This window comes from Camarhynchus parvulus, chromosome 1 (genome assembly GCF_901933205.1).
Source record: "Camarhynchus parvulus chromosome 1, STF_HiC, whole genome shotgun sequence".
Classification (NCBI taxonomy): Eukaryota; Metazoa; Chordata; class Aves; order Passeriformes; family Thraupidae; genus Camarhynchus; species Camarhynchus parvulus.
Window position 1 is genome coordinate 70,042,476 of NC_044571.1, and position 18,716 is coordinate 70,061,191.

The 18,716-nt window shown below is 41.8% G+C and overlaps 1 protein-coding gene across 3 annotated transcripts in view; it reads right to left on the bottom strand.

Annotated features, from left to right (window-relative positions):
- The window catches only part of CDK8 (cyclin dependent kinase 8), a 69,054-nt gene extending 57,338 nt beyond the window's left edge, over positions 1-11,716 (bottom strand). For all 3 annotated transcript variants that reach the window (XM_030961046.1, XM_030960960.1, XM_030960874.1), the window contains exon 1: positions 11,401-11,716. In XM_030961046.1, the coding sequence (XP_030816906.1) occupies positions 11,401-11,528 (128 nt within the window). In that variant the 5' untranslated portion in view covers positions 11,529-11,716. The remainder of the gene's footprint in view (positions 1-11,400) is intronic.
- Positions 11,717-18,716: the final 7,000 nt, after the last annotated feature.

The window sequence follows — 18,716 nt, forward strand, 5'->3', positions numbered from 1 at the left end:
CACTTTAATATGCAATTTTTAGACTGTGTGCTTTAAAAAAAGCAAAAAGAAAAACCTGTAGTAAAGGATAGAAGCATATAAGGCGCACAGTTTTTCACTGAAGCTGGTTTCATGGACTCTGATCTGATTTTACAAGATGTGATATGAAAATAAAAGCCCATATTACTCACCTCAATGCTAACACAAAGAAATTAGTCCAGGGGAAAATGCATTAACAGAACCAAATTTATTAAAGGTCTAGCTAAGGCATCAATATTTTTTCCATTCCCAAAATACTTAGGAGGACATGGCAAGATCGCTGGGCCAGAACAGCATAATTATTTTTATCAGATAGCAAGGCTCATGCTGAGAATACTTTCTACTTCAAAATAAATCCTCCAGTAATCAGAGCTTTTAGTGGGTAAAGAAAAAGTATTTTCCAAAGCTGGAGGAAAAACCATCAACAGCAAGCCAATAAACACAAGGGCTTCTGAGATGGCTGATGCGGTAAACGGCAATTACTGATTCCCTTTTTTCCTTTTGTTCTTAGATTTATTTTTTTTAATTAACAACTTTTGCCACAACATGTAGTTTGGCAGGAAGTTCAAAGCAACCAAGTAAATTCAATGATGCACTGTAAATGTGGTTCTTCTGATCTAAGAATTTGCTGTGGTCAAAAGGAAAGTCTTCTCTCAACATCTCTGCCTTACTGCTCCCAGCCAAAAAATTCCCTTCCTTTATGCCAGCTCTGATCTGTGCCACACTCCATGACACAACTCACCTCCTGCATTTTGCCAAGAGTTATCTACTTCTAAAAAAGAAGTTAACTAATGTTAAGTAAGTTAACTAACATAAGTTAACTAATTCTGTCCGTTTACAGCAGGGTACAAGGAGTATCAAAACCAGCATTAACAAAGTATGTGGTAAGAGCAAAAGACAGCAAAGGAATGAGTAAGTAAAGGAGAGAGACAGAGATGGAGGAGAAAAAGCAAGATACCACTCACTTCACGCCCTGCTTTCTAGTGGTAATACCACAGGAAGTATGGCTGCCCATAACTCAAAAAACAGGAAAAAAAACCAACAACAAAAAACCCAACAAAAAAGACCATCTTGCCCATAGCCCTGCAACTAGCTCCAGCACAAAATTTCTGCAGGGGAGAGAATCCCTGCAATTTGGTTCTCTTTTCGTCTTTAATACACAAAACTGTAATTTGACAGCCAGCCTAAAACCTAGGTTTAAATCCACACAATTATAAAGATCACTCCTATGAGATTAGCTGATGGGCAGCAGACCCCTGCTCCAGACTCAAAGCTCCACGGTGCTTTACTAAAGGTCATGGCAGTCTTACCAGTACTTTTATAGGAAACAAAACAACAGGTGCCTACACAAATTATCTCTAAGGAAAAGATTGCTGTAATTCATCTGCACTTTTCCTTCTCTTCTTCAGATTGCTCTTAACTCACCTCAGTATTTGTACCACTTCAGAAACTAGAAGCTGCATAAAGAGAGCACAGCATTTCAAAGCATCAACTACAAACTGGGCTAAACCACAGGTCTACACTCCAGAAAACCATAATTTCATTGGGTAACTTCTATTTTTGGTCCATTTTTCTTCAGTAGTCAAATCTATGACATTACTTGGTCTACACAGAAGAAGCAACTTTGCTGCTTTTAAAAAAAGCCTAACAGTCACAAACTTACTGCTGCAGGAGCTACAACTCCACAGATAATATTCACTTATTTATTTGTGCTTAAGGGAATTCTCTTTCAGAAATGTATCCAGTCACTGAACAACTCTTATTTCTCAATGACACTCAAGATTTTAGAGAGTTTGCCTGTCCCTTGCTCTCTCAGACAAAAGAATCCTTGTCCATGGGAATGACTGAAGTTTTCACACAGACACTGCTCCACATTCCCGAGTATTGTTGGTTCTGTGATGAAGGAATTAGAAGCACCTACAATACTGAAAATAAGACTTACACCAACAGCGGCACTGTGCTTTGTGCTCCACTCCATTGCTATTAAGTTCTGTGATTCTCTCCGCTTTTTAGCAATTGCTTGCATTGAACTGACCCTTTCATGAAAGTGTCATTACAAACTCCATAACTGTTTTCTTAAACAACAATTAACTTGTGTGTGTGTAAAGAAAGGACCATTTTCCCAAACAAATAGCTCCACATCAAGTACAATGTGTTATTGGAAGACTGATACTCAGGGTAAAGCCCTCATGATCAGCCCTTGCCTTCAGTATCCTAAGTAACACTCATCAGCAAAGCTTCTCCCCAGTTATTTATGGCAAGTGATTTCCAAACAAAACTTCTGAGCAGCACAGATTCCTGGGAGATACCACTAATGACCTCTCACCATTATTTCACATCCCTAACTTCTCCATCCAGAGGACCATCTCTAAATTCAGCTTTAGTCTCTGTAGGAAGCTTAACAGGATGCCTTTTGAAAATATAGTTACGTTTACCTAAACTGCCTTGTCTTTAGCCTGTATACTAACTCCAATGATGCATTTTAACAGACTTAGGAAGTGCTGAATGTGTTTTGCAAGACTGTTCTCTCCATGCCAGCGCCTATCATGGGTCCACTATCTCTGCTTTTGGTTCACCTTATCAATAAGTAGTTTCCACTTTCCAGAAAGTCCTTTTAAAATCTGATCTAACCACTGCCCCTCTCCAGTCTATCATAACTGGGACAATTTAAAGCACAGGGTTATACTTTCTGGTTAGAAATTTGCTCCTTCCCATGTGCAAAGATATCTCACCTTGACAACTGTCTGCACCTAAGTTTGAGACAGATCCCTCAATCACTGTCTTCACTGCTAATCCTTTAGGTTCTTTCATAATGTCTACATTTACTTAGCTCCTATTTCTTTATTCATCCTTCAGAGAAGACTTAATTTTTCAAAGAACATATCCTCACTCCCAAGGGCTTCCTTTATTCTACTATTTCAGCATGTCACATTTTTTTAATTGATGGGTTTAGAGTACCTACTCACCCTCAGTCACTGAGAGCCCAGCAAAGCTTCAAAAGCTGTTCCCAGGTAGCTTGCAACACTTCACCATCTTGGCTCTCTTTTAGCTTTGAGAGGCCATCTCCTCCCACCACCACCCCTCATATTTTCTTTTTTAACTGAAGTGGTACTTCAAGCAGGTTTTTTTTAACCCTGCACAGATTTGGCATACACCAGGAGCAAAGAACAACCCATGTTTATCACAGACTGTCCTCAGTAGTATCGGTCTGCATCTAATCTTTCACCCTACTGTAGGCCAGGTCCCAAGTCGATCCCCCCTCTGTGCATGCTCTGTTTCACTAAGTAACTACTCACTATAGGAGAAACTCACTACCATGAAGTTTTGTCTTGGCATTCCTCCCCGCCAAAAAGCACCCACCTAAATGAAATGAGGCTAACAAGCCGTTCATTGCTGCATTCTCTGCTTTGCAGCCTCACTGATCCAGCACAGCACAGGCAAACAAGTCAGGCAGATGTAAATGCAGTCCTAATGATATTGTTCCCCCACCCTCACACTCTACCCACAGACCTCTCCGTGTTGCAATAGCTGGTCTTTTTTAAACGTCTTTTGGTATCTGACACTCATCTGGCAGAGTCACATAAGCTTCCAGTTGGGCTTTTACACAATGGAACTAACATAACAGTGAATGGCACTGTTAGCACATTTAATTGCGAGGGGTTGTTTTGTTCAAGCCTGCTTAAATAGGATTGATGTTCGCCCAAAAAGAAAGGAGAGATTTTGAAAGCCAAGTTGTTCAAGTACAAAAAGTTAGATAAGATTCAAATTACAGTCAGGGACAAGTTTGCTGCCTTGCTGTCTTCAAGTCCCCCCAGGTAAAGCTTGCTCCAGTTGCTTTGATTAAGCTCCATACCTTGCTCAGAGGCTTTGTGAGAAAACAGACTTGATGAAACCTGACTTTCCAAGGCTTCATTGTGGGATTATCCAGTTATCTGAATGCAAATCGTAATTGGAAGTACATCTGAAGTTAGGGCTCCCCACTCACAGGGTAAGGCTATGCCTCTCACAGAAAATGTATCTTGGCCAGAAATACAAAGTGGAATCAAGAGTTTTCTGCAATTCAGATCCTTTTGTATTTCAAGTTCTCAGCTGCACTTATTTTTCACACAGACAGTAATGAATTGAGTCTTCATTTTTAGAGCAACTCTCAAGTGTCCTTTATTCAAATGTCAACATCTTGTATGCAAGGTGTTACAAGCACACAGCAGAGCTTTCCCAGAAAAACACGCAGATTGTTTCAGTGACCTTTAGTTGTGTTCTTGCCTGTTCACAAAACATGCATTTTTTCAAGGATAATTTCAATTTTTGATGTTTAGGCTAGCATCTGTAGTTGAGAAAATCATTATGCTCTCTCGAACATTTTGTCCTTTAAAAAGTATCTGCAGCTTTAATCACGGCTTATACAGTTCTTTTCCTGCAAATTCTAAACTGACTGCACAATATGCTTTGCCATACTACCACTTAACACTCAAGGTTGTTAAGAAGCTGTTGAATAGAACAGCAGTATCTTTTTGCTTGAGTATCACACAATCTTACAATCACTCTTTGGCATCCAGAATGTTCCTATGATTAAGTCAGACTTTCACGAGGATATGCAAAAGAACCCACGCAATAGGGCAACATCAGTAGAATCCTCCATTTAAAAAAAAAGCAGAATATTAAATGGTCTATCCAGCACCTTTCCTATATAATCTACTAAGGACATCATATGCTTCTGTATAAAATTCACATAAAATTACTGAATGGTTTAGGTTGGAAGGGACCTTAAAGATCATCTAGTGATTTCCAAATTCAAGCAGCGGTCTCTCAAATGGGAAGCCTCAACACACAGAAGTTAGCAATTCATTCACAAGTAGCCTAACAAAAAATTGTAACTATGAATAAAGCTAGAGCTGTAATCCCAAATGTGCTATTATGGAGCTTGACAAGGTCTCAGAAACCATTTGTTGAGCCTTGGAGGAGACAAGAGAGAACAGCAGGCTAGCCAGCCAGAACACAAAACCCTCCTGAATGGTTATCAGCCCGCACGTAGCAGTTACATGCAGCACTACTTGCCAAGCTCACAAAGAAAAGATGTGGGACAGTGGGGGGAGAAGAGCATGAGAGGTGTAGCACCGGGGGGATGAAGCCTGAAACTGAACCTTTATTCCCATCCACTCACAAAACACAGACTTCTCTACTCTAAACTCAAGGCTGCTTTACAGTTGAAGGCTACCAGAAAGAAAAGCAAGCCTTTTACCAGCAGCACTGTTCTCTGACAACACAGCCTCCTGTACAATCAGCACCCTCAAAAACGAACCGCTGTTCTCTAATGGGACATCGCGTACACGCGATAGCCACTCCATGCCCCCACTATTTACACATATTACTGTAATTTATAAATCCAGAATCAAACGACATGGAGACAGACCTCTGGTGTTTTTCTTTCTTGTTTTGCAACACTACTTTCATAGCCTCTTCTCTGTACTTGTCATAAGCTTCGGGTAGGAATGAAACACCAACTCACCTTTGCTGCAGGGTATGAAAATAAATCAACACATCTGTGACAAGATAACAAAAGATCACACCAAATAAGTCCAAAGGCCACAGCAGGACTCTCTCAACCACACGACCTTAAAAACCTATAAAGCCTGGAGCCATGTAACCAGGTGAGAAGGGAAGGAAGAAAATGGAAGACAGTTAAAAGAGTAGTTGACCAGAAAAATGTAACAGCACAAGACTTAATGCAATATGGCGTGCCTACCTCATTATGTAGATACAATTTAATTAGGAACTTTGTAACTACTATGGTGAAGGATCCAAAGAGACTCAGGGCATATATTTTAAGAAGATAATACCACATATTACATACATAAATAAAGTTTGTGGCATTTAGAAATTCCGCACCACTGTTGACAGGAGTCAGAAGCCAAAGGCTTGCATGCCAGCTCTGCGGTTCTCACCACCTGCCTGCAATCTCCACCAACTGCTTCGGGTCAAAACAGTTGAAATCAACACACAAACATTCCGCCAAAAACAACAACAACAAAATCACCACTGAGAGAAGACAAGAGTTGTCTGGAAATTTATAGTGAAAACTAATAGCATGAGGTTCATGACATAACTCCTGTAAAGGCTCCATACAGAACAAATCAAGAAGCTTCAAGTCCAGCCCCACTGTTTCACTTCTCACCAAGTAAAATTTTAACTCATTACTTGTGGCACTCCCAGACTCTGTGTAATGTGGTAAATTAATGTGTAGAAAATTCTCAAAGCCAAGAAATGCTTATAACATATTATAATTATGAAATAGCTTCTAATTGTAATAGTGTAAATTGTAGCATCTGTATTGTCTCATCCTTCATATGACACTAAAAATAGAATAAAAGTTTTTTAAATGCTTCTCAGCTGCCCCATCTCTAAGTCAGAAAAAGACTTAATCTGACATGTACCTCTCAGTAAATATCAGTTTGATTTAGAACTTGACAAAGTAAGTGATTACTTATCCAATATAACTCAATCAATACACACAAACACAGACAAACTGGAACTCATCTGCTAACCATCCTATGAAGGGCCAGAAAGTAGTTTAGTGTTAAAAAAAAAACAAACACCGCCAAAACTCAGAATTCCTGAAGCAAGCAAAAGCAGTTCTTCTGCATCCATTACAGAGCTTGGCCTGATCTCTAAGCAAGCACCTGAACTTCTACAGTTACAATGGTCAGAAGTGACTGGTTTTGACAACATTACAGAACAGACACCATGCTCTTATCATTTCCCTTCAACAATAGGTTATGCAGTTTATCTACACTGCATTAAAATATTTTATGTTTTCTGAAAACATTCCGGGTCACCCATCTTCAAATGCTGTGAAACAAGAACAGCACAAGAATCTTGCACATTACCCAAACCATTCATTATTTTGTCTAACTTAAACAGTTCTGCCTTCTCTATTTTCCAAGAGAAATATTCCTCATCCCTTCAGTTTCTCTTTATACAAGAGTTTCTGAGAGAGAATCAAAATTCTTGCAATATCCTTTAACTGGTAGGTAGAAATTAATGTCACATTAGAGATTATGCAACCCAATAACTTACTGGACATCTACTAGATTTCCACCATCCTGCTTCTTTTACAACTCAGACAAACCCACAAGGGGAGAAAAAAAGTAGATTAGATTTGACTGCTTGAAGCATGCAAGATGTATTTTCATAATGCCAATTACAATGTGGCAGTAGGTTCAAATTAAACAATCTGCTCCCCCACGTACAGCAATACTTCCAACACAGAACTCTTAACTGCTGAAATTACAAAAACAAAAAAGTCCAATTCCACTTGTGTTTGGGACCAACATCACTTCTCACAGCTCCTGACAACAACTACGACAGCACCAGTTCACTTAGTGTTGGTTTCCCATCTTTGGTCTCACCACTCAAGTCTCTTTTGAAGAGATTAGGAAAGCTTTCAATAAAGCACCAGTGAACATTGCTACAGTTCAAGACGCTCAATTACATAATTTTTTTGCTGTTGTAATTAAAAAGTTAGATATTGCCTAACAGGGACATTCAGTAGTTTCTTATTCTCATCCAAACCACATCCAATAAACAGGAAAAATTATTATTTGGAAACACTCCAAATTGCCACTGAAACAGTCAGCCTTCCTGCACAGAATAGGCTTCTCTCTCAGATTTCTGACTATAGCTGTACCATAAAAAGGGAGAGGAGAGCCAAGAAAGCAGTGGAAGACCAATCCCAGTAAGCCTGGGAACTCGTGCTCAGCACATGGTGCCAGCCCCAGGACAGGCTGTACCTCCTGTGCTGCACAAGCTGGGCAGCCAGGCTTGCACCAGAGACTCCAGTGTCCTGCCACCTCAGTCTGCCCGTGACTGGCACTCAGCTCCCAGGGAGCTGCAGAGAAAAAAAAAGTAAAAACAGTAGATCTGCATGCCAGTTCACGCAACCAAAACTGCTGGCATATTTTACAAGTCCTGCGTAAGTCAAATAGGTAGATTTACTAGCAGGGTCGAGCAGCGTTCCTGAGGGAGCACCCAAATGGCACATAAGCAACTTTTATGCAGGAAATAACTGACATTTTCTGGACCAAAAAAAAAAAAGGTAAACTATCCTACAAACACTAGAGATGAGCAACAGTTCCTTTATCTGAAGACTGATGCTCAACATGCCATGCCTGTGTTCCCTTCCCAGTGCATGCCATTAGAGTCAAATGCCTTCTTGTACACCTTTCTGCTACAAAAATAAACCCCATTAGGGTCAAATGCTTCTTTGTACATCTTTCTGCTATAAAAATAAACCCCATCAGTTCACAGATTTTGCTCTAAGCAGGTTTTAGAGCCCACTGCAGGTACTGCACTGATGAAAAAGACACCACCATCCAATAAAAAGCGAGGAAGATTCAACCACCTAGACAGACCACAAACTTAAAATAGAAGAGATTAAAATAAAAACTCCAGAATATCATTGTGCTGCAGGCAGTACATCAGATAGAGCTCAATTATGATGCCTGACAATGTCACTCAGCTGGTTTGGGTTCAGTTGGGTCAACTTTGGCAGTTAATATAGGAGAAACATCCATGGAGCTGTGCCTGGTGATCCTCTGAGATGGACCAGTAAGGACCCCAAGCCTCACCTTGTGGCAAAGGGCACTTCAGGGCTGCACTGGCTTTTTTCTTGGAGCAAGGCATGAAAGAAACCCTGGTTACGCTCCCATCTGGTCACCAGCACACATACCACAGGACACCTCTCCTTCATTAGAAGGATTCTCACTCCATCAAGATTCCTGAAAGACTGCCCTCCAAAATACTCCTGTGTAGTTCCAATGATGCAATTAACTTCCTAGGACTAGGATACACAGCTGCTATCTAGTTTTCAATTGCCTTACTGCACCTCAGAGGCAGCTGTAAAACCTGTAAAGCAGTAAAATAAAAAATAAAAAATAAAGGAGGTGAATACTGCAGTTGCACTACAGACACTGCTCCTAGTATTCTTTAACTGGGTTTTATAACCAAGGGCCTTAGAAGATACATTAGCACAAACTGAATCACTAAAATTCAGGGGTTTTCGTGATCCTTCTATCTCTTCATCATCCATAGTAGAAGATGTCATTTCAGAAAAATCTGAAACAATACTGTTAACAAAGTATTTGCAGTCCTGCATGCCACTCTTCAAAGTACTCTAAAAATTACCATATCTTAGAAGATTTGTGCCATTTAAATTAAGAGTCAGAATCATGGAGCAAAGTTTAAACAACGCTTGTAAACTCAAGGGAAATATAAAAAATAAAGTTTGAGCTGTATAGACTCTAGAAACAACTGAAAAATTATTGATCCATCATCATTTACCATTACTAAAACAATGCAAGAGTATGTTTTGAATATATGCATGTACTAATAAACAAATACTGAACTCTGTTGCAGGAACACCCCACCACAGGACATAACATCCATCCATTGCTACAGCTTCAGGAACATTAAATGTTATTACTAAATGTTATTATTTGCTTCTTTGATTTAATTGATTCCCTCTGGATAAAAGGATGTAAACAAAACATTCAATCTTAATTCCACCCTTGTAATTTAAGATCACATATGTACAAATGTATTACAAGCTACAAAAGCATCTATGGATGCTTCTAGTTTACATATTTTGTCCAAGGGCAATTACACAGGATATTTAAAAGAAAAAGTTTTCAGAAATCAGAAGGGCAAATGGGAAGTATTACAGAAAGGGATGGGAAACAAGGCACTAAATGAACAGCAAATCAAAGAAAAAAGGAGACAATACACACTGCTTATCTTCCCCCTCCCCCTAAACTTTAATCAAATATCATACCTTGATTTACCCACTCATCAACAGGAGTGAAAATTTAAAAACATATACATCCTACTGTAAAACCATGTTTGAGCAACTATCCATTTGCCAAGCAAACAATTCCAATTTTTGCTGTAATTTCTCAAAAGAGCAGCATTTTCAAACATTCTCTCCCAAACAACATCAAGCAGACCGATAATTTCACCAAAATGCTTCAGCAGTACGACAGGCTGAATTCCCTACACGCTGCTGCAGTCCCAACATGCTGAACAGTTGCAAAGCTGCCTGACACAAACATTAGAAATGTAGCCCTATATTTCAGTACCTCGACTTATTTTTCATATTACAGATCTCTATATGGGCAGAGAAACCAGGGCTGGGTATATCAGGAGCATTTGTGCCTGCATATAAGGAGACCTGAGGCAACAGCTTATCACACTTAAAACTGGTTTTTTTCTCCTCTTGCCCTCCCAGAATAGAAAGAAATTGGGCAAGATAAGATTTTTTCCTATGAACAGTCGGAAGGATTCAAATATAAAAGTTGTGCAAAAAAGTAGTTACCTGACTCCTACCATTAAACAAAATTCAGGCTGAAGTAACTGCGCTGCAATTAATATCAGCATGTTTAAGACAGAGAGAAGACAAGATGCAACCATTTTCATTACAGCTGTTCTCTAGGTAATAGCCACAGCATTTCCTTCTAGAATCAAAAGCTTATGTAAACACAACCAGATCGTATTTTGGCCATGACTGACCACTGCCTGCTTTAAAAGTTTATTTATTCAATGTAAAAATAATAGCCAGACTTTTGAAATGCACCTTATTGGAGTGACAGCATACAGAGTACCACTGCGGTGAGACTTTAAGAGAAAGACTGGATGCAATTCAAAATTTAGAATCTGCTACAGGAACAACCCCTGCCTCTCCCGTTTCTCTTGCTCCCTACTTCCTATTGTTCCGCTGTTCAGCAAGTGATGCCATGTCACGGAAGAGGGAAACCTAAATGACAGTTTCATTCGGTCTTCCTTCAAAACGTTTATGCCAAGAAATTAATTTACTCAGGTCTAGAACAAAAAGTGGTCAGATACAAAAGGTGGTTTAAAGCATTCTAAACCCCCAAAAGCACGAGGAGACTTTGGCTTCTGAAGCAGCCAGCAAGACGACCCAAAATGGTGACTACAAGTAATAAATCATATTTTTAAAAAGGCATTGTTAAAAACAACAAAAAAAAAACCGTTGTATGAAGCCGATGGTCAAGCTGAACGGTAGAAGCGGCCACCGATTTACTCATAACGAGAATCCATTATGGGAACGGTCTTCCTCGAGCACAAAATTTGTTTCTCCAAGCCCACCCGCTACCGAAACGCGACTCCGGCACAGCGCTGAGGGGCTCGCAGTGACCCGGGGGGAGCCAGGCGCTGGCCGGCCGGGGATCCGGCAGGGCCGGAGAAAGGACAGCACTAACGGGGGAGCGGGGGGAGGCACACGAGCCTGCGGGGCAGGAGGCGCCCGGGGGAAGGAGGGCGCGGGCGGGCCGGGGGTCCCGCGGGGAGCCGCTCGCTCGCTCGCTCACTCACCCGTCCTTGCGCTTGGCTTTGTAGACGTGCCCGTAGGTGCCCCTGCCCACCTTGCAGCCCTCGTACTCGAAGAGGTCCTCCACCCGCTCGCGCTCCCCGGTCAGCTTCACCTTGAAGTCATAGTCCATCTTGGGCGCCCGCCGCGATCCGCCGCCGCCGCCCCCGGCAGCCGCGCCCCGCCCCGCCGCACACACCGGGCGGCGGCAGCAGCAGCAGCAGCAGCAGGAGGAGGAGAAGGAGGAGGAGGCCCCCGCGCCGCCCCGCGGAACATCCAGCGGCGGGGCTGCTCCCTTCGCTCCGAGCCCCAGCCCCCGGCGCTCCCTCCCTCCGTCCCTCCCTTCCCCGCGCCAGGAGCGGCACCGCCGCCGGTCCCCGGGCGGGCTCTCGGGGCCGCGCCCGCGCGCGCTGCCGCAAACGGACGTCGCAAACCGCGGGCACCTCCCCGACCGCGGGCAGCGCACCACGTGGAAGGGACCGTCCCGGCGTGCCTTGCGGGCGCAGCCGCACGCCGGGAGGTGTAGTACAGGCGGAGGGAGGGAGGCCGGGCCGCGCTGCATGCCGGGAGCTGTAGTTCGTGAGCAAGGCACGAGGGGCACGGGGCCCGCCATCAGCAGCCGCCGCGACCCGCGCTCGGTCCCTTCCCGGGGCCTCGGCTACCGTGAATATCCCGGTCCCCGGCTCGATCCAGGCTGGCGAGGGCAGACGCAGCTAGTCCCTGCTGCTCTGAGCATCTCTTAGCATCGCTATAATTAAGACAATTCTGCAACTATGAACATGGACAAAATCAGAGAATCACAGAATATTTTGAGTTGGAAGGGATCCAGTAGGATCATCGAGTCCAGCTCCTGGCCCTGCATAGGACCAACCCCAAGAGTCACACCATGGACCTGTGAGAGTTTCCAAGCACTTCTGGAGCTCTGTCAGGCTGTGACCACTTCCCTGGGGAGCTGTTCCAGTGCCCAGCCACCCTCTGGATGAAGAACCTATTTCTAATATCCAACCTAAACCTCCTCTCACACAACTTCAGGCCATTCCCTCTGGTCCTGTCACTGGCACCACAGAGCAGAGATCAGTGCCTGCTACTCTTTATTCCTCCATGAGGAAGTTGCTGACTGCAATGAGGTCTCCCCTCAGTCTCCTCTGCTCCAGGCTGAACAGACCAAGTGATGCCAGCCGTTCCTTCCCCATCTTGGTTGCCTTGCTTTGGACACTTTCTAATAGCTTAATGTCTTATATTGTAGTGTCCCAGCCTGCTTACAGCACTCAAGACACAGATGGATGTCACAGTGCTGACAAACCTGCTCTGTGTGGCTGCTGAGACGAGTCGGGATGTGTGGCCACATTTCTCTTCAGAGAGAAAAGCAAGGCACAGCTTCCCAAGGATATTTTCTGGGAATTGCAGCAAGGAACCTCAGAGAAAGAAGAAACAATTCTTATCTCATGTGCTGCGCCCGTGTTTGTGCAAAAATTGAATGCAATATGGAGATTGTTTACCCAAAGTTTTGGTGTTTTGTTTCCTTGGCTATCAGGTCCAAGCGCGTGTGCAGACTGTCAGTCAGCAGTCACGAGATTCTGGGCACTTGAGTGGAATTGAGTGCTTGTGCAGATTCAGTTTAGATGTAATGTAATATAGTGTAATATAGCACAGAATAATATAGTATAATAAAGTAATTAATTAGCCTTCTGATATGCATGGAGTCCTCTCCTCTCGTCATTTCCTCCCTTTATCGGTGTTGCCCTGCATTGTACTATAGGGATGTAATACAAAAACTCTTGTGTTTAGCAAGGCCCTTGTATGTGACCAGTAACTGGGCATTTCCCAATTCCCCTCCTTGGCTGACAGAGCCAGAGTCACCCACCCAACACAAAGTCAGCTGGTAATTTTGTAGAACAGGCAGCTTGGAACTAAACTAAAGCTACAGCAATCCCTACTTAAAGCCCAGCTTTTGGCATTTTTAATAGTCATGCATGCATGCTTCACGTTTCACGTCAAGAATACAGCACATTGAGTAAATAAGGAGGCACTCAAATCCCCTAACTTAGAGATATCATGGAACATGAGGGCTCCTGAAAGAAGTAACAACATTCTGGAATCGTCTAAAATAATTTCAATTTTCAATTATAAGTCTTGATTTTCATTTACACATTAGCACTCAAAATTGGGGATTATGCCTGCTTCCCAGGCTGGCATCACTCAATCAGACTCATGTCAGATGCCCACAGTTGGACTTTCAGTTTGTTGCTATGTAGTTGTTAGGGATATTATGTATGTTGAATAAAGCAATTAGGCATGTGTTACAAAAAGTAAGTGCAATTGAGAGAAGCAGCAAAATTACACTTTATTTGCCCAGCAACTCAACTAAATTTTAGAACGTTGCCCAACACTTTACTATACCAACCAAACAGAAACAGGTCAGGGCAGCCCAGCAGACATCAAACAATCTGGAAGATGCCATCCACTTCACAAAGTTCATCCATCTCAGCCCCATCTCTGCTTTCAGGGACTGCTTGGCTTTGGGGACTTTCAGGGACCATAAGGGACCAAGTTTGCATGGCCAAACCCACCATATACAGTACCTCTGGCCTGCTCACTACCCTCAGTCCTATCAGCAGGGGAGGTAGCAATAACCACATTTCTGTAACTTTGTACTCTTCTTTGTGTTATTAATCACTTTTTTGTGGAGGCAATGAACATCCAAACTCCTCCACATGGATCCAGTTACTGCATGGTAATTAATGGCTGGGATTAGTCCTGCCCGAGCTGAAACATTGCAGGATGTGGAAGACAAACAATGTCTGCGTAGAAAGGAAAGAGATCATGAAGGAATACAAGAACAGACAATCCAGATTCATTTTCTGACGACCTGTGCTATGTTTCACATTTGCATAAAACATTTGGAAAGAATTCCATACTTTGACAAACTCTGAGAAATCAAAACCACAACCAAGATATCTTCTTTTCCAGATTGTGGGTCCTGTTCTAAGAATATTTACAAATTTGCTTGAATGTTTCTTTCCTTAGTTTTACATACCATTTGAATTGTATGCCTTCCAGAATGAGTAAACCTGCTGCATCTTCGCTCTGTTTTCACTTCAGGTACTTACATTGAAACCAGTGTTTCATTTTACCAGTTCAGACGTATGGTCCCCAACTCAAGAGATATTTGAAACAGAAAGCACACTTTGGCTCTTTTTATAATTATTATAAAATATATAAATATTATAATATTTATAAAATAAATATTGACATTTCAAGGTCAACTTTTAACTCTCTTTCATGGAAAGATGCACGCTTTCTGTGCTTAATTTAAAAAATCTGTGACAGTGTAATATAATTTCAAGGAAAAGTTTAATTTGTGGTCTGCTCTTCAAAAGACAGACACAATCAGGACCTGGTATTCTTGACTTTCAGGTCTCCGTCCCCACAGTGGCCCTTTGAATTGAGAGGATTTCTTATCTCTTACTGCCTGTTTTTCATTCCCTTCTCTCATGCTCTCTCAGGACTCAGTTTAAAAATATATGCTTAACACATCCTGCTGAAGTTGGATTTTTGGAGCTTTCCTCTTTTTTCCTCTAACAACAGTCATGGTTTGCTTTAGCATATCCTTCTGTTCTGAGTTTGTGTAATTCCTAATATGCCCAGAACACACACACTTTTGACCTTTTTTTGTCTGGCATCACTACACATGTGAAGGATGTCCAAGTTCTCCACAGGAAAGCCACTGTTACTATGTTAGCACTGGTAACGTGCAGTGGGTTGGAGACAGTTATCAAAGTGAGCTGTGACCAGTGAGGACAGTAGTCAAGGAAGACTGACACCATTAAACACTTCTGAATGTATTTCAGGAAATTGTCTTTCAGGCGAAAGCCTGGATTGTCTGGGAACAGGCTGGATAGTGACAATAAGTAAATGCTGTCACCTGTGGGATGGGTGTGTGGAAGAAGTTTTACAGCCACTTCTGTGAGCCAGAGAGAATTTTGATACGACAATCCATGTTTACCCCTGAAAGAATTTCCTACCAAGGTCGTTGACATAGAAACCAAGAAAGAGAGAAGGACAAATAAGAGAAATCTGCAACTGTCTATTTCAATAAGCACTTTGTTTGTCTTTCCTGACCAATGAGTAAAGTGTAAACTTATGTTTTGTAAGAATGTATAAAAAGCATGCATACCTTGAAGCCTTCTGAAAATTGAGTGTTGCTTTGTATTGTGACCATCTCAACTACGACAGGGGAGGTTCAATACTGAGAGCAAAGCTGGTTTTGGGAGGGGCTGACACGGGCAGTCACTTGGTGATGCTCCGGCTAGCTCCCACCTCCTGGCCCTGGCCCATGCCAAGAGTGCCAAGAGATTGACATGGGGAGTGACATAAGATTAGGTGGGAAAATAATAGTGAACAACTTCAGGGCAAAACCCTTGAGGAAACTGAAGGGGGTTGATGGAACAAACCATTCTAAACTCACAATAAGGAACACTTTAAGATTACAACAGGAAAACAATCTACCCCAAAGGGGTGTGGGTTTGCATGCTTGTGGCCATGGTGTTAGTGCTAGAGTCAAAGTTTGTGAAGCAAAGCTTACGGCTGGGAAATGTACAATGAGCTACTTACTTTTTGTTTTGCAGTCTTCAAAACTAGAATAAAAATAAAGAAAAGTAAACTTTAATATTTTTGCTTTCTCATCTGTGTATTTTATAAGTAGATAAGCTACAACAGTCTCCCCATGCCATTAGAATGTCTGCTCATTCCACTTATTAATTTGCCCAATTTGAGCATACTTTTGCTTTTCAGAAAGCTTTTCATGAAGCTGTAGCTACCTGCTAAAATTTTCCCATATCCCCATAGAGACATTCTTTAGTGGTGACTGAAGTGTTCCCAGCTTGATATTGACTGAAAAAGTGCTATACATCTTCCATTTTTTGTTTAGTCCAGGGAAAGCTGAAGGCAAGACAATAATGTGGTGGCACTTTTTCCTTTTCTGTATGTAAAGAAAAATTAACTGTCATACTTGCACAGTCTGAGTATTTTTCAGAAATCTTGCAATTTTTATGTGCAGATGAGTGAGCTGAGTGGCAGCACTTAAAAAAGCAGTTTATTTAATACAGATAACTAAAGTGCTGATTCTACAAACAGTTTCCTATGTAAAGCAATGTGTTGGGCTTTTTTCCACTCAACTATATTTTACTATAAAATTGATCTAACAAAGCATCCTAGATTCTGGCTGGAGTGCAAGCTACTAACAAACATACATCAGTCCTTTGGATCCAGGTGCTGTATAGGAGAGTTGTGCTTGCATTCAGTGAAACATCTGTTTGCCAGACATTTGGACCACCTACAGTAACAATCAGCCTATGTTATGCTCCTGACAGAGATTCAGTTGTCACCATCCCTGGAGGTATTTAAAAGACATGCAGATGTGGCACTTGGGGACATGGTTTAGTGGGGTAGTGCTGGGTTAATGGCTTAGGCTGGATTTTAAAAGTCTTACCTAAACTAAGTGATTCTCTGATTCTGCTCTGCAAACCTTGAAAATTCAGGCCATGAACCCATGGTCACTTTTGTTACTGAGAAAAGCCCTGCCTGAGAGGAAATAAACCCTGAAATTAAATATAACTTTATATTTTTTTCATATAATCATAGAAATATTAAGGTTGGAAAGAACTCTGGATGATATCTAGGACAATATCCTTCTCAGAGAAGGCTACTCTTAAATTCAGGTTGCTTGAGGGTTTTCCCACTTAAGCCTTTATGGAGGGAGATTCCATAGCCTCTCTGGACCTCCAGGTGAATTTTTCTGTCCTTCTCTCAATACAAATCCTGCCTCTCTTTTTTCAGTAAGCTCCTTGTCAGTATTGGCAGGCTTCCCATTATCCCAGCTGGAAGAGGTCCTAGGGCCCACAGCCTCTCTCACATGGTGAGTACTCCAACCCCAGGACCATCTTCGTGCACTCAGCAGAACTCACTCCAATTCATCAGGAATTTTCCATATCAGGATTGTTCTACTGGAGACCCCCGAACTGAGCATCGTATTCCACACACAGGCAAACAAGAGCCATGTAAAGGGAAGTAGTCACATCCTGATACTCAGTTTTCTGTGTTCACAGGATCACAGAATGGATCAGGTTGGAAGGAACCACAGTAGTCATCTGGTCCAACTTCCCAGCTCCAGCAGGGTCCCTTAGAACACGTTAACCAGGGTTGTGTCCAACAACTTTTTTAATATCTCCAGGGAAGGAGACTCCACAACCCCTCTCAGCAGCCTGTCCCAGCGCTCAGTCATCTGCACAGTAAAATAGTTCTTCCTCATGTTCAGGTAGAATGTCCTGTGCATCAGTTTTAAAGGGCCCATTGCCCTTTGTTGTATTGCTCAGCACCACCAAAAAGAGCCTGGCCCCATCCTTTTGACACACTGCATACATTGAATGTTGGAACCCTGGATGCTGAGAATAGAGCTACTTTCTAAAGAACCCAAAAGACAGAACAATCAAATTAAATCCAGGTTCTCAAATTCTTTATTACAAAACTTAGCAATTGCCTGAGGTTTGCTGCCCTCCACAGGCTATTTTTATTATAGTTGCAAAGAGAGAGTTTCACTGTGGACAGCACTGCTACAGTGCAATAATATTTTAAGATTTATTCTTGTAATTTTGTATTAACAACACAACATAAAATGAACAAGTAATTTACTTAGTTATAGTGTGCTGTTGTGAAACATCACTATGAACAGGACATGGAAACCAAATTCCGTGCTGGAGAGCGGGTCAGTGGAAAATAAACTAATTCAGTATAAGGTTTTGGTATGGAAATATGCATTTATTCACCCATCTAAATCATAACTTCCTTCTGGATGAACAGTCTGTATGTGGGCTTGATACCAGAGAAGATGTTGTGTTTCACTGTGGAACAATGATTAGCAAAAGTAGATTGTGAGAGGAAAACATTAAAAAATCATAATTTTTATATATATATATATATATACACACACAAAGTTATATATACATATATATATATATGTATGTATATAGTATATATACTCTGACTTTTATTATGAAAATAAATTTGATCTCCAGGAAGGACATATTTTAATTGCTTCAGGCAAGGTGAATCATAATAGAATACTAATTATTTATACCGTGGCAAGGCACATGAAAAACAAAGAGGTTGCCATTTTCTGAACACAGTGAGCAAAGAGTAGTTCCTGATCTGGCCTCAGTGTTAAGAATCTGTCCCAGCCTTCAGTTTGTCCCAGGGAAACCATGTAATGCCAGAACAGGAATGTAAACTACCACCAAACCTAAACATAACATTTGTGCAAACT